Raw genomic sequence first — 15272 nt, 5'->3', positions numbered from 1 at the left:
CAAATTGCTACGGAGATTTATACCGAAAATGGTGTGCATATCTGCATATTGCAAATTGCATTGCGTGGGCAAGACGATGGACGACCTGGACGAGCTCCTGCGCGACGAGGATGAGGAGGAAGACGAAGATGACGCCAAGTCCAGCGCCGAGACGGGCGACGAGGACAACGGCGACGACGCCAAGTCCAACGAGAACAGCGAGGACGAGGCCAGCGTTGAGACGCCAGAGGCCGTCGACGCTGGTGGCGAGACCGCGGAGGACGAGACGTACGACACTGCCGACGACGATGCGGCAGACGACGAAGACGAGGACATGGGCGCCGAGGCTGGGCCCGTGGACATGCTGCGGTTCATCCAGGCCATGCCCGAGGCCGACGTGCGCCGCCACGAGCAATTCCGCCGGTCCCACTTTGACAAGAACGTCATCAAGCGGGTACGTTGACGCGACTCTCCTGCTGGCTCCTCATGGCAAGAACGCTAGTGCATGACGCAGGTCATCGAAGAGGCCTGCGTGGGCGAGCGCCGCGTCCCGCCGGTCCACAACGCCATGTCCATCGTCATGTCAGGTACCCGTCTCCGTGGCCCCATTTCATCATCATCCTTCTTCGTCGTCGTCTAGGGCTGGCCAAGATGTTTCTCGGCGAGCTCATTGCCGAAGGTAATATGCGCGATCCACCATCATGTCCATCATGAGCTCATCGTAGCGCGCAAGATCATGGCGCATGCCGGCGACGACGGCCCGATCCGGCCGCACCACCTCCGCGAGGCCCACCGCAAGTACTACAAGCGCCACCCGTTGATCCGTGGGCGCAACCGGCGCCGACTGCTTAAGTAACAAGCGGCGTAAAGTCGACACAAAGGTTTATGAATCTGCGACTCCATCAAGAAGGGGACAGCTGGCTACGGTTGCGGCGCATCGATGATGCTGTGCACGGTCACCTCGTCGGCGTCGTGCTTGGCGGTCGCAATGGCGCGTCGCACAGCCTCCAGCATTGCCGCCACCGAGAGCGTCGCGGGGTAGCTTCGGGCTTGCTGCGCCTCGTACACAGCGTGGTTGAAGCCCTTGCGCCAGAGGTCCTTGACCGCGTGCGAGATCTTCCGCTGGCGCTCGGCGCGGGCGACCGCGAGCTCCTGACGCGAGCGCGTCATCGCTTGCTGGCACATGATGTAGCCGGTGAAGAGGACGCCGCAGAGGTTCACGCCGAGCATGACGTTGACGACGAGGTCTTGGTTGATGAGGTCGAGGCCGGTTTCCGCCACGAGCAGCAGCACGATGCCGACCCAGAGCGTCAAAATGATCTGGAACTGCGTCATGCTGTTGACAATGTTGTCGGTCCACTCGTTGTACGGGCGGTAGTAGAGGAGACCGGCCATGAGGACCACGCTAGACGGACGTCATCGATTCCCGCAGTGTCCCGACTTCTTTCACTTTGTACCTGATGGACATGCTGAAGATCGACTTGACGACGGGTTTGTTCTTGAGAAACATGACGACGCCGCTCAAGAGCAGCTTCCTACACCAGGTGTGAGAAGAAGATAGCGATTTGGCCAGAGACCGAACGAGGTCGAGCACATCAAACCACCAAAAGCGCGGCTTGTCTACTCAAAAAAGAGTAAAAACACAAAAATTGCGGGGATCGAAGCGACGCACAGTTGGCGTAGATGAAGCCCACTTTGAGGACGTTGGTCTCGTCGACGAGGTTGAGCATGTACATGTACTCGCGGAGATAGCCGTTCTCGACGGCTGCAAACTCGTTTTCGCGCACATGGATGCCCCGCTCGTTGGCAAAGTACGCGCGCATGCGCTTGGCCCACTTGGCGCGCAAGTCGCGGTACCGCGGCTGCTTGAGAATGTCCAGTCGCGCTTCGACGTTGGTCGTTCGGACGCGGTAGACGACGAGGAAGAAGAGCACTGGGACGCCGACGACCCAGACACCGACGCACGCAAAGCCGATGGTCGCGTAGAGCGACCACGTGAGCGTGTAGCACTGCAGGCGCCGATCGAGCACGAGGTACGAGACGCCGCCGACGTCTTGGCAGTTAAAGACGTTGAGGATCGTTTGCGACACCATCGGGTACAGCACGAGGAGCAGCCTAGTGATGTATGAACCCTAAACCCCGAATTTTTCTCAAAATACCACAAAAATTTCTGAAAACACTTGGACCGGTACGTGTTGTAGTTCATGCGGAGCTTGACGCGCGCCTGCCACACGCGGAGGTTGCTGCGCAGTGTACGGTCGAGCAGCGCGCCAGAGAGGACGTCGTCGGTCGGGCACGGCCGCGTAATGTGCACGGCCGGGAAGATCGGGAGGACGTCGGTCTTGACTTGGGACATGCCCAGCTCGCGCTTGAGCCGGCGTTCGTCGGAAGCGAGCTTGTCCATGGGCGGGCGCACGATCGACTTGAGTCGGTGGATGTTTTGTTTGGCCTTGATGCTCATCCGGTGGCGCTTCTCCATGTACTTTGGAATGTCCTTGTACACTTGGCGCGAGAACTTGTCGTGGACCGGGTGCCCGCACTGGATGCAGTTGCGCGGAATCGATGACAGTTTGGCTTCGTAGTCCTTGATACCGCGCATGTAGCAGTAGAAGAGCGTGCCGAGGAGGAACGCGACGATGCTTAGTTGGAGCCTACACCAACGTTGAGACTTGACGGACAATGTATCTGAACTGTACACAAAATCAAAATAGAAAGTCCGCGCGAGGATGCAGTCGAGGCCCGCGATCGAGATTAGGTCCTACGCGTGCGGTCGTAGCCAGGAAGAAATGGAGAGGTGCGTACGAGGTTCACGGACGACGACGTGGACATGGCCCAGTTAACGTTGGCGTTCCAGTTGATCCCATACGTTTTTTTGAGATTGCCAAAAATTTGGAAAAACCCAATCATAATCTTGATCTTCTCGGGGCTGAAGTAGATGCTGCCGATGACGTCCACGGGCGCGACGCCAAAGAGGATCGCGGTGTTGTGCTTGGCCTTCTCGGCCGCTTTCTCGGCCTGTTTGGCGCGGAACGCTTCGATTTTTGCCTCGACCCACAGCTGCAGCTTGCTTTTCACGGCGACCGGCGGCGTGTACAGCTTGTGCTTGCGGTCGTGCTGGGCCTTGTCCAAGAGCGGGATCTCCGTGCGGTCCTATATATGTTCGTATGGCGCCCACCGACATCAACGTGGAAGGCTACCTTGAGCGAGATGCGAAGCCAGACGGCGATGAGCAATAAGAGTAGCAGCGCCAGAACCGGCAAGACAAAGTTGGTCCACGACACTTCGCGCCGAATCTGTGCATTGACCTCGGCGCACGCTACGGATTTTGATGCATTTTCAACGACATCGGATCAGCGTACGCTGACAGGACCCGTTGGTCGCACGCTTATAGCCATCTCTGCACACGGAGCACATGATCTCCTGGTACCCGGCTTCACAAGGAATCGCCGACGCGTTGTATGTGATTGTGTCGATATAAATGTCTTGGGGGCACGCGCCAATGATCTACCAATCGAGAAATGATACCTTGATAGATTGATAATGCCGCGTACGTCGCACGCATAGAACGCCATGTTGGTCTGGCACGCAAACCGCCGGTCGGTCGGCCAGTACTTGCTCATGAGCGCGGCGTTGCCGTACTGAATGCACTCGTTGATGACCGACGCGACGTCGATCGTGATGCGCGACGTGAGCGCGCCGCCAGCCGCGCTTACTGCAAACGGCAGGCACGGATCGGCGGCTTCCCAGTTGTACGGGTTGCAGTCCGACTGCGTCGTCGCTGGCGCCCGGTACGCCATAAAGTCACTCTGCGTCCGCGGCACGGCGACACCGTACGTGAGCGCGCTCGTCGTCACGGGTGTCCCGACGTACTGCGTGCAGCTCGCCCCCGTCGGACAGTCGTAGCAGTTGACGCCGTCGAGACTAGTTACATGCTTCGCTACCACGTGTCAAGTCGTCATCGGTACCTGTATTGGTTGTTGCTGCATCGGTTGCAGCGCCTAGAGACAAAACGCCGAGATCACATCGCTGTGACAGGCAACGAGACGTACTTGTCGCCGGCCAGGCTGTAGCCAGCGGGGCACGGGAGAACGATCATACTGATGGGGCGCGAGAGGACCGTGCTCGACGACGGAAGGACGCAGGACGCTTGGAGCTGGTACGAGGCGTTGCGTGCGTCGGCAACGACCGTCGCCCCCGGAAACCACGCAACGCCCGAGGCCGCGTTGACCCGGTACGCCGGGTCGAACGTCACAAGATTATCCGAGACGTTGACCGCTGTCACAAAGCAGTAGGTGCTATTCTCGGTGAGCGACCGCTGCCCGTAAAAGTCTTGGACTTCGAGCCGCGGCCACACGTCGGAAGGCGAGGCCGCAGTTAGATTGGCCGGTACGGTGATGGTCACCGTGTCGGGCACTTGAGTCAAACTCAGCGCGCTGGACGCATTGGATGGCCACCAGAGGACGTCGAACTGACTCGAGTCGGTGGCGACGTCGTACTTTGTATTGCCGCCAATTTGGCAGTCGTCGCATGCGTAGACGGGCGTGCCGACGAACCAAAAGACGCCGCCGCCGCTGAGCGCTTGGTTGTTTTCGATACGGAGGCGCGCCAGCTGCTTGGCGGACGCAACTGTCAGATAAATCCCACCGCCGCGGAATCGCGCTACGTTGTCACGCAGGGTGCTGTCGCTGACGTTGACCAACGCCGACGTTGTGAGCCCAATGCCGGCGCCGTCCGTCGCGCGGTTGCTCGTCAGATTCGCCCCCGACATTTGAACGGTTGCCAGGCCGACGACTGCCAGCGCTCCGCCGAGGCCCGACGCGCGGTTGGCGTAGAACGTCGTGTTGGTTGTTGTCAACGACGCCAAGGACCCAGCGGCGATTGCACCACCCATGCCACCCGAATTCTCGGCAAATGCACAGCTGGTCACGAAAGCCGTGGCTTTGAGCAGGAGCAGGAGACCGCCGCCGTCGGTCGCCGCGTCGTTGCTCTGGAACGTGGATGCCGTTGCAAACACGATGCCACTTCGATCGACAGCGACGCCGCCGCCTTCGTCCGCTTGGTTTTGGGTAAATGCGCACCCGGTGGCGCGACAGGTCGTGTCGGTCACATACACGGCACCACCGAGCGCCGCCGCGTTGCTGGCAAAGCTTGTTCCGACGTACTCGTTGACCGAGTCGCGCCCGGCAGCGACCCCTACACCGCCGATTGAGATGCAATGTAAGAGACGCTGTGATGTACCGCCGCCGTAGTGCAGCGCCTTGTTGTTGCGAAGAATCGAGTTGGTGAGTTTGAGTTGGTTGCTGCCAATGTCGACAAGGAACGCCCCGCCGTCGTTCGTGACCGTGTTGTCGTGCACCGTCGTCGTCGCAACTGTCGCCATCGACTTGCCCGTGACGTAGACCGCACCGCCGTCGTAGATAGCGCCTACAATCCCAACGTTAAAACCCTTGGTATCACCAAGCAGCTTCATGGTCAACGTACTGCAGTAACCCACGTCCGAGTTGGTCAGCGTCAGGTTCGCCTGGGCCAAATACACGGCACCACCAAATTGGAGCGCCGTGTTATTAGCCACCGAGCTCGCCAAAATGGACACGACGGCTTGCGAGACAAACACCGCGCCACCGTACGTAGCGCTCGCGTACATCAGCCGCGACCCCGAGTCCAAAGTCATGGACGACTGGCCGATGATGTAAACAAGACCCCCGCGGTTGGTGTCGCTGTTGACGCACGAGACACCATCGACGCCGATGCCGGTGCCCGAAAATGTGCAACCGGACGCAATCCCCGACGACTGGGACGAGATGCTGAGTGTGCCGCCGTCGGTCGCTGCGTTGCAAGCAAAACTCGAGGAACGCAGCGTGAGCTGCGACGAGGCCAGCGCGGTGATGGCGCCGCCGTCGCCCGCAGAAACGTGATTGGAGAGCATTGTCGAGCTCGTTACCGAGAGGGTACTGGCCTGGAGGTAGAGGGCGCCCCCGGATGTACCAACGTTTTGCGACACCTCGGACGACACAACGTCGAGACGACCGGCGCCAAGGAACACAGCGGCACCTTGCACCGCCGTGTTGCGCGTCACTTGGCAGTTGGTGAGGGTAATTTGCAGCGGAGCTGCGCCGTAGATGGCACCACCCGCCGTATCCGCCGTGTTGCCATTCAAATCGCAGCTGTTCAACGCGACGACGGCCGCGGCAGCGACAAAGATCCCCGCGCCTTGGTTGGCGCGGGCGTTTGTGATCTGCAACGCACTCAAAGCGACGTTGGCAGCACCGCCGCAATAGACATTGGCACCGCCGAGGCCTTGGATGGTGTTGGCCGTCACCTGCGACACGGCGCCGTTGCCGACGATGCGACTGGCGCCAAAGAGGGCGACGCCGCCGCCGACGTCGACCGCTTGGTTGGCCGAGACAATGAGATTGCTGTGGGTGAGCACCGAGTTGTTGAGATGCAGGCCGCCGCCTTGGTTGGCCGCGTTGCCCGACACAGTGGTGTCGACCATTTGCCAGGTGCCGTCAAGAAGACGGAGGCCACCGCCGCCAGTCGTCGCTGTCGACGTTGCAATCGTGCACTGGGCCAAGGAGCCCGAGGTACCGACAGAAGAGATGCTGCCGCCTAAGGGCGCTTGCCCCGCTGAGAAGGCAACATACATGAGCTGGCTCGGCCCCCCGACGTACGCGTTCCCGCCTTCGACTGTCGCCGTGTTGGCATCGATCACGAGTTTGGTCGATGCCGACGCGCTTTGCCGAGTTAGCGTAGAGCTCTCGAGGTAGAGACCGCCGCCCTTGGCCGCGACGCAGCTCCGAACGGAGGACGTTGTGTGGTAGACGATCGCACCGGAGAGTGCAAGGCCGCCGCCGGTGCCCAGTGACGAGCACGTATCGACGCGAACGTTGAGGAGACTTGTCGTGCCTTGCAGGAACATACCGCCCCCCATCGTCGTTGCTGTGTTGCTTGCGACGGCGAGGTTGTTGACAAACGAGGTGCCGCTGCAGCTGACGCCACCGCCGCGGGTGGCGCGGTTCCTGGCGACGGAGCTCGGGGTGGTGGTCGACATGACCGTCAGCGTCGCACTTGACACATCGATACCGCCACCCGTTGGCGCCGAGTTGTCGACGATTGAAACGTCCGTCATTTGAACGAATACGGTAGCCAATGCGAGACCGCCACCGCGACTTGCGGCCGAGCACTGCGACACGACGACGCCGTTGAGCGCCTGGAGAGTAGTTGCACTGCTGGCCGTGGCAAAGATACCACCCCCTTGGGACGCCGAGCAGCTGCGAACGAGCGTCGACACGAGCGATGATGCGCCATTCAAATACACGCCTCCGCCAACACCGACGGCCGAGTCGAGTGTGACGGAAAGCGACCCCGTCGCGCGGCTGTCGACGAGCGCGACACCGCCGCCGTTGCCTTGGGCCACGTTGTTGCTCGTGGTGACGCTCTGAGCTGTGCACGTCGAGGCTTGTAACGCGATACCTCCACCATTCGTGGCCGCCGTGTTGCTGTCGAGGAGCACAGACTGCAATGCAAAGGCGGAGTTCACTGCGTGCAGTCCGCCACCGAGCCTCTGACTGGAGCATTGGGTGATGAGGAGACCTCGCAGTACGCCCGTGCTGCCGCTGAGCGCGACGCCCCCGCCGCCAAGTCCTACATGCGTCAAAGTAACAGACTTTAACCATGGGAGCTCGTACCTGCCGAGCTGCTTTCAACCACAGTCCCCGTAAACGAGAGTGTTCCACTCGACTCCGAGTAGATGCCGCCACCAAAGCCGTTGGCGCCATTGGACGCAAGAAGTGACGCCGTGTCGGTCACGAATGCATTCGTTTGGACAGCGACACCGCCACCGTTGCCAAGTCCGCGGTTGGCATCAACCAGCAGGTTGGTGCTGGTGAGACCAACGCCTGCAACACTGACACCGCCGCCTGTCTGCGCAGTGTTGCCTCGAAGGTGGATGCCTGCGGCCGTCGTGCCTTGGAGCGTTGCGGTGCCGACGATGGCGATGCCGCCTCCGTAGTTTGACGCCGTGTTGGTGTGCACGACAGCGTTGGTGCCGGTGACCGTTGACGTGCTACTGAGGTACAGACCGCCGCCATCTCCCGTCGCCGTATTGCCATAGATGAGCGCGTCGGTGATGCGCAAGGTACTCTGAATTGCATAGATGCCTCCGCCACGCTGGGCGCGGCAGCCCGTCACGTTCGACTGCTGAAGCATTAACGTGCTGTGGTCGACGTAGATGCAGCCGCCGTTGGCATTGGCGCCGCCACTGAGAGAGCACGATCGGACTTGAAGGGTGCCTTGCGCCATACTCAATTGACTGCCCTGGAGCCCAACGCCGTGAATCGTGAGCTCGCCGCCTTGCAGCTGCCACGCACTGCCTGTAGCACATGAGATGACGGTGAATGCAGCGCCAAAGAGCCCCCGCACGGTGAGGTTCCGGTTGGAGAGCGCCCACATGCAGTTGGACTGCGACGTGTACGTGCCAGGGTACAACAGCAGCGTCTTTGGCACCGTCGCGTCGACCGAGAAGAGTCGCAACGCTTGTTGGATGGACCGGACGGCTTTGCTCGCCGTGCCCGACGCCGTCACGCCCATGATTTCGCCAGTGCCGCGGGTATCGTCGCCTTGTGCGGGGTCCACAGCAATGACTTCACCCGCGAGGCCCATGAGCGTTGGACACCGCGTCGAGGCCACCGTGGCGTCGCAAAAAATACGCTGGCTGCAGTCTTCGCCCGTAAAACCAATACTGCACACACAGTTGCCCGACGCGCCCGCGCAAAGACCGTTGCCAGCGCACGCGACGTTGCCGACCGACGGACACGCCACCCGGCTGGCAACGACGGTCGTCGACATGTTGACAGCGCGCGACGTGAACGTGAGCCCGGCGCGCGTGACCGTTGCATCCGAAGTGAGCGCGATCTGAAGCGCCGTGTTGGCTTGCGACGAGACGAGCGTGAGACCGCCGGTCCGTGGGCACCCGCCGCGCCACAGCGTCGTCGGCTGGTTGAGCGAATCGAGCTCGGTGACGACCACAACATCGTGATTGCACTCGAGTGAGAAGAGCGAAAACTACGTAAACATGAGTGGAAACATTGTGAAGAGCTCGATTGTACGTCGAGCACGGTGTGCTGGTTGAGGCCGAGGGGCCGTGCGAGCTGCCAGGTGACATGCGCGTTGTTGTCGTACCTGCTCTGCACGATCGGCGTCGACGAGAGCACGCAACTGCTGTACAACGACGGCGACGGCAAAGTTGTCACGGACACTGGAAAGCTCCACCGACTCCACGTGACACCGTCCGCTTGCAGCACCTGCAGCGCGTACGTGTACGTCGCGCCGATGGCTACGGCAGAATCGACAAACGACTGCGTCCTGAGGTCCCGGAAGACGGCCCCATCGCTTCGCTGCAAAGCATACGCAGCAGCTTGCGCAGTCCATACCAAAGATACCGACGAGCGTGCGACTACCAAATATATGAGCTGCCACTCAACAGTCGAGGTACCACGTACCACACAAGACAGTGGGCGCCACTGGCATGTTTGGGAGCGCGACGGTCTCAACGACGAGCTCGTCGGTCGTGTCACCGGCGACGACAAAGTTTATGGCTTGCTACATATCGACAATACGTAAGAACAACAACGAGGATCGGTGATACTGACCACAGTAACAGCGTACGCGGTTGCCGACGCCAGCCCCGAGATCGTGGCTGTCACGCTACTGGTCGTATCTGTCGGTGCTGCGACTGAAAGCGTCGTCACAAAGGTGCCGCTGGCAGCAACCGAGACGGTGTAGCCAGTGATGGCGAACCCGCCCGTGTCGACCGGCGGTAACCACGAGAGCACGAGCGTGTCGGTTGTCCCACTCACAAGCGACAGTTGCTGTGGTACCGAGGGCGGTGTTGTTCCCGACGTACTCACCAGCGTCGACGCACTCAGCGCCGAAGGTCCGATGCTGTTGGTGGCTTGAACCGTCGCAGTGTAGCTCGAGAGTCCGTCAAGACCGCCGATGACGCAGCGGAAAATGAGCCCCGTGCACGAGTAAGACGCAAACGTATCGGTATTGACGACGCGAAGAACGTAGCTTGTGATGGAACTACCCCCCGTGTCGACAACCGCAATCCACCGAAAATCAATAGTCCCCCCCGTGACAGCCGCAATGGTTGGTGCGGACGGCGTACCGGGGGCGGTGGGGGGCGACGTCGCCCCCGATTGAGGACTTGACCCCGGGCTAGACCCGCCGGCGCTCGACACTGTCACCACTTGAAAAACGTAGCTTGTCGACGGATTGAGATTGCCAACCGTGACTCCGCCTGCGGATCCCGCGAGGCGGCGGCGGCGGCTCGACGCACTGGGTGTCGTCGTCGGCGCAGCAAGCGCGGCTACGTATTCGGCGTGGGAAATGTTGGCGACCAGCACGTTGTTGGCGTACACGGCGTAAAAGATGTTGGCGAGCGCAACGCCGCCCGTATCGTCTGGCGGTGTGAAGGCCAAGACGACCGCGCCGCCCGACTGTCCGACAACGATGGGGCTCGATGGAGCGGCCGCTGGCGACGGGTTGCCCGTCATGAAGCTCGCGTAGACGCTGGCGGCCCCGGTGCCCATGATATTGATCGCACTGACGCGGACGCTGTACGTCGTTTGCGCCAAGAGCCCCGTGATCGTTGCAAACAGTGCACTTGTCGTCGTCGTTGCCGTCATACCTTGCACTTGAATCACGTAGCTGATGACGGGACGGCCGCCGTTGTCCACTGGGGGCGACCAGCCCACAGTGAGCGACCCGCCCGTGTGGTTGAGCAACACGGGTGGATCGCAGGGCCCCGGCGCCGAAAGCCCCGCCGTGACGAACGTCGCCTGCGTGACGTTCTGTGACGTGCCAACGGGCGACGCGACGGCGATTTGGAAGAGATACGTCGTTTCCGGCTGCAGGTTGAGCACCCAGTACGTTGTGCCCGTGGTGTTGCCCACAACAGCCCACACAGGCGTTAGCGACGGCGCCATCGACAGGGTGTACGTGAGCGGCACATCCAGGCCGACGCCCCGATCGATCGGTGGCGACCACGCGAGGTAGATCGCCCCGCCGGTACTTTGCGGGCTCGTGAACAAAAGCACTGGCTGCGGCAGAGTCGATGTGTTGGCTTGCAGCAGAGTCGCTGCGCCAACAACGCCGAGACTCAGCGCCTCGCACGACGACTTGAGCGTCATGGCGACAACCGAGACGCTGTAGATTGTCGACGGCGTAAAGCCCGGAACAAGCGCGATCTGGTCAATCTGCAGCGACGACGATCGAGACACTGTCGTCGAGACGATGCTGAAACCCGACACTTCCGTGCTGTTGACAAAGATGCGATAGCCTGTTACGGGCAGACCCCCTACACTCACGTCGTTGACAGCAATCCTGAAGAAGCTGAGAGCTTACCCGTGTCGCTCGGCGAGAGCAATTGCAGCTGAACGACGCTGCCCGATGCATAGTCGAGTCGCAATGGCGCTGGCGGTGGCCCTGGTAACGTTGCCACCGTCGTTCCCACGGTAAAGAGCCCCGACGCTGTGCCACGCGCCACCATTCTCTGTGCGTTGAGCGATGGTCCCGAGTACACGGATGATAGCTGAATCGTATTGGCTCGTGCTTGCACCGGCGACGGTTGCCACAAACCGCCCTAATCACCGACATCGGCATCCCGCAGAGGCGACATCGAACAACGTACGGCCATCTCGATCGTATAAACCGGTAGCAACTGGAGCGTGCTCGCATTGGTCGAAATGGCGTCCGTGCCCATCGCGATCGACCCCACCGCGGGCAGCACAACATCACCGAGTGTGTTGCGGGCCACGACGACAAACTGATAGGTCGTGAGCTGGCTAAGCGGCGCGATGACCGCGGTCGCTGCAGTCGTCGTTGTATACAGCGCCAGTCCCGTGTCCGAGGCCATGTAGACGTTGTAGCCCGTAATGCTGACGCCCCCTAGCACCTGTGAATACCATTAAGTCGATATAGGGGTGCGTACCAGTGTCGAGCGGTGGCAGCCAGCGCAGGGTGATGGCACCGCCCGTTTGCACTGGCGACGTCACAAGCCGTGGCGCACCGGGCAACGTGGCTGCCGATGTGAAGACGGAAAAATTACTCCTGAGGTTGCTGTAGCCCACCGCGTTGGCCACCTGCGAGAACTGACTCGATTCCTTTCGGGCTTTGGAACATACCTGAATTTGAACGACGTAGGTGCTTTGAAACTGAGGCAAGTACGCAATGTACGAGGGCGAGGCTCGCGTGTCTTGCGCCTACGACACACTGCAGTTCCGTTCAAGCAAGGGTGGACGTCGTACGATAAACGCATTCCGGCTCGGACTGTAGAGAAACACGGTAAAGTTGGTGATTGGGACACCACCTGTGTCGAGCGGTATTGAAATTTGCAACTGGGCGTACCCGCCGCTGGCAGCGGTTTGGTTGATTTGCACCACGGGGCCTGGCAGGGACCTCGAACTGGTCAACGCCGTCGCATTGGCTTCGGGCCCGACGCCGACAACGTTGACAGCAGCAATGCCCACGGTATACGCTGTGAGCTCGGTGAGGTTGCCGACGAGTGCCGTTGTCGCGTTCGTCGGTGTCGTCAGCACAGAGTGCAGTCCCGATGCCGATACGACGCGCAGGGTATACCGAGACACGGTAACACCAATACCGCCAAGGTAGACCGGCGACGCCCACGTAAGGTTCAAAAGGCCGCCGGTGGCTTGGTAGCTAACGGACGCGACCGACACGGCGCTTGGCACCATTGGTGTCCAGTCGTTGAAGATCGTGACGCATGTCGTCGCGTTGCCCGTGGCGTTCACGTAGCCGCCACCAGAGACTTTTTGGAGTCCGATGCAGAAAAACCGTCGGGGAAAGAAAGGACGCTGGTTGTTGACGATCGAGACCGACAGCGATGCCGTTGTTGCGCCGTCGGCAAAGGCGATGCGTTGATTGGGCAGAATCTGATACTCGAGGCCCGCCAACGACGTCCCGTCGACACTTGCAGAGACGTCCAACGGGGTCCAGACAACCGCTGTCGACACTCCGAGGCGGCGAAGAATGGGAACCGACACGATGCCGGCATCTTCGCGAACCAGTTGCGTCGCAGAGGCAAACGAAAAGACGCCGGCGTTGATTTCACAGTCCACGGCGACCGTTACCGTGGTGGCCAACGGGTCGACACCGTTCTTATCGCCGTCGCCACTCAGCGTCACTGTAATGGATTGGCTCGGCACATAGACGCTACTGGCTGGAATCGTAATCGGAACCGACGCCGACGTCACCAAGTTGGCCAGCGTCACCTGCGCCGGGCACGACGGTGTGATGCCGACACCGACGCACGTGACCGAGAGCACAAGCGCGTCCGAAGACCCGTTGGTGCGCACCAGAGGCAAACTAAATGTACCTACTGACGAGAGCACCGACATGGTGGTGATCGCCCAGCCACCCACACCCTTGGCGAGCGGCACGGTGGTCACACTGAGCGGCGCGGTCGTCGCACTTGTACCAGCGCTATTGGAAGCTTGAAGCGTCACCTCATACGTCGTAGCGTCTTGTAGGTTCCCGATGGTGACACTCGTCCCTGTGCTCGTAGCGACAGCAACACCGACTTGTGTATCGTTGACCATCTCAAAGACGACTACATTGTACTGCAGCTCCTGCAGCCGCCCGCCCGAGTTGCGCGGCAGTAGCCAGCTGAGCGCAAAGCTCGTCGTATTCACGTCGACCACCAACACGTTGCGTGGTTCAGAAGGCGCGACGACGGGGCCAGTTGTAAAGTGCAAGGGAGCGCTCAGCGGACTCTCCCCGACACCCGTGACGGCCGTCGTCTGGAACGCGTACGCCGTGTCTGCTACGAGGTTGACCAACGTCCACTGGAGTAACGTCGCGGCGGTGGTGCTCCCGAGCAGTTGCCCATCTTCGTAGATCTTCATCACGAGAATCGGGAGACCGCCAGTTTGTCGAGGTGCCACTGCCTGCAGCGTCGCTACGCTGCCCGAGTGGTCGAGAATGATCGGTGTTGGTGGTGCTTGCGGTAGTGTCGCGCTGCTGGTCATCACATTGAGGCTCGTGATCGCACTGGCGCCGACCGTGTTGTTGTTGAAAATGACGATCTCGTACGCAGTGCGCTGGTCCAGTGCCCCAAAGGGGCACGGCGGACGCTGCGCCACCAGTTGCTGAAGGAGCACGGTCTCGTTGGAGTACAGCTGACACACGGTAGTCATGTCGGCGACACCGCCGGTCGACGTCGGCGCGCCCCAAGCCACAGAGATGCTCCCACCCCCAATCGATGACGTCATGGATGTCGGCGTCGACGGTGCCGTGGCGGGGCCCGTCGTTACGAGAAGCGCAGACGACATGACTCCTGGCAGTCGGCCGTTCAACGCTTGAATAGCGTACCGGTAGGTTGTATTGGCTAAAAGGCCGCTGCGGTCGACGACCGCCGGTGTCGGACCCGTAGATGCAACGAGTGCGTCGTCGCGATACACGGTGTAGCCGACGATGGACGCTCCGCCCGAGTCGAGTGGCGACAGCCACGTCAACGAGAGCACATCGGCACCCACCGATATCGCCGACACGTTGAGCGACGGACTTGGCGCCGAGACTTCGCGGGTCGCGGCCGAGAGCGTATTGCTTGGCGGCGACTGCCCAACACTGTTGACTGCCACAATGGTAAAGCGGAAAAGCGTCTGCGAAGATAGCCCGTAGACGCTGCAGCTGACGGTCGATGTTGTGCACACGACGGCGTTCGTCGAGTTGCGGACCCAGTAGACAGCCACTGGCGTACCGCCATTGTCCAACGGCGGCTTCCAGCCCAACGAGAGCATGCCGCCCGTTGCGGCCAGAAGCGACACCGAGAACGGCGCCGATGGGACGGTCGACACGCCCGTGCGCGCGACGACGCGAGAGCTTTCTTGGATCAGCGACGGGTTCAAACAGTGACTCAGAAGCGTCACTGCCACAACCGAGAAGGCGTATGTCGTGTTGGACGCAAGACCATAGATCGTCGTCTCAAGCGCGAGGCTCGAGTCATTTTCATACACGACAGTCGGCGCGTTCGTGACGAGATCGATCATGTTGTAGAGCCGCACAAAGTAGCCCGTAATGGGAGTGCCACCCGAGTCGAGTGGCGGCGCCCAGCGCAGTGCGACGGCGCCCCCCGTGGGGGGTGCGGCGACTGCGATCGCCAATGGTCCCGACGGTGCCGTTACCGCTAGCGTCGAGATGAAGACTGTGCTTGACGACGCGCTCATGCCCTACAATAGCAACGGTCAGCCACGGAGTTTGTACTGCCCACCGGG

The 15272-nt window shown here is 61.0% G+C and overlaps 2 protein-coding genes across 2 annotated transcripts in view; one reads left to right on the top strand and one right to left on the bottom strand.

The window, feature by feature from the left end:
• Window positions 1-54: 54 nt before the first annotated feature.
• Window positions 55-876, top strand: SDRG_13254 (hypothetical protein). Its single transcript, XM_008619331.1, has 4 exons — window positions 55-433; window positions 482-566; window positions 620-658; window positions 705-876. The coding sequence occupies exons 1-4, from the start codon at window positions 77-79 to the stop codon at window positions 833-835; spliced, it is 612 nt and encodes a 203-aa protein (XP_008617553.1). The 5' UTR covers window positions 55-76; the 3' UTR covers window positions 836-876.
• The window catches only part of SDRG_13253 (hypothetical protein), a gene marked incomplete at its 5' end in the record, with an annotated part of 30626 nt that continues 16105 nt past the window's right edge, over window positions 752-15272 (bottom strand). Inside the window, 23 exons of the mRNA XM_008619330.1 lie at window positions 752-1384; window positions 1437-1514; window positions 1557-1599; window positions 1652-2094; window positions 2139-2630; window positions 2676-2737; window positions 2782-3129; window positions 3177-3295; window positions 3339-3483; window positions 3531-3900; window positions 3945-3977; window positions 4029-5172; window positions 5218-5403; window positions 5461-7623; window positions 7668-9042; window positions 9087-9433; window positions 9480-9579; window positions 9630-11338; window positions 11386-11623; window positions 11672-11928; window positions 11972-12122; window positions 12165-12242; window positions 12288-15227. Coding sequence (XP_008617552.1) covers window positions 901-1384; window positions 1437-1514; window positions 1557-1599; window positions 1652-2094; window positions 2139-2630; window positions 2676-2737; window positions 2782-3129; window positions 3177-3295; window positions 3339-3483; window positions 3531-3900; window positions 3945-3977; window positions 4029-5172; window positions 5218-5403; window positions 5461-7623; window positions 7668-9042; window positions 9087-9433; window positions 9480-9579; window positions 9630-11338; window positions 11386-11623; window positions 11672-11928; window positions 11972-12122; window positions 12165-12242; window positions 12288-15227 — 13305 coding nt within the window. The 3' untranslated portion in view covers window positions 752-900. The remainder of the gene's footprint in view (window positions 1385-1436; window positions 1515-1556; window positions 1600-1651; window positions 2095-2138; window positions 2631-2675; window positions 2738-2781; window positions 3130-3176; window positions 3296-3338; window positions 3484-3530; window positions 3901-3944; window positions 3978-4028; window positions 5173-5217; window positions 5404-5460; window positions 7624-7667; window positions 9043-9086; window positions 9434-9479; window positions 9580-9629; window positions 11339-11385; window positions 11624-11671; window positions 11929-11971; window positions 12123-12164; window positions 12243-12287; window positions 15228-15272) is intronic.

Source organism: Saprolegnia diclina (genome assembly GCF_000281045.1).
Source record: "Saprolegnia diclina VS20 unplaced genomic scaffold supercont1.57, whole genome shotgun sequence".
Lineage (NCBI taxonomy): Eukaryota > Oomycota > Saprolegniomycetes > Saprolegniales > Saprolegniaceae > Saprolegnia > Saprolegnia diclina.
Note: the sequence above shows the minus strand (reverse complement) of the source record. Positions and strands in the feature narration are given on the sequence as shown.

What these genes read in the sequence shown, in the direction of transcription:
- SDRG_13254 (XM_008619331.1), top strand. Translation starts at nt 77, where the DNA reads ATGGACGACCTGGACGAGCTCCTGCGCGACGAGGATGAGGAGGAAGAC. An exon ending in ACAAGAACGTCATCAAGCGG is followed by an intron (nt 434 to 481) that starts GTACGTTGACGC and finishes CAAGAACGCTAG; the next exon opens with TGCATGACGCAGGTCATCGA. An exon ending in CGGCGAGCTCATTGCCGAAG is followed by an intron (nt 659 to 704) that starts GTAATATGCGCG and finishes AGCTCATCGTAG; the next exon opens with CGCGCAAGATCATGGCGCAT.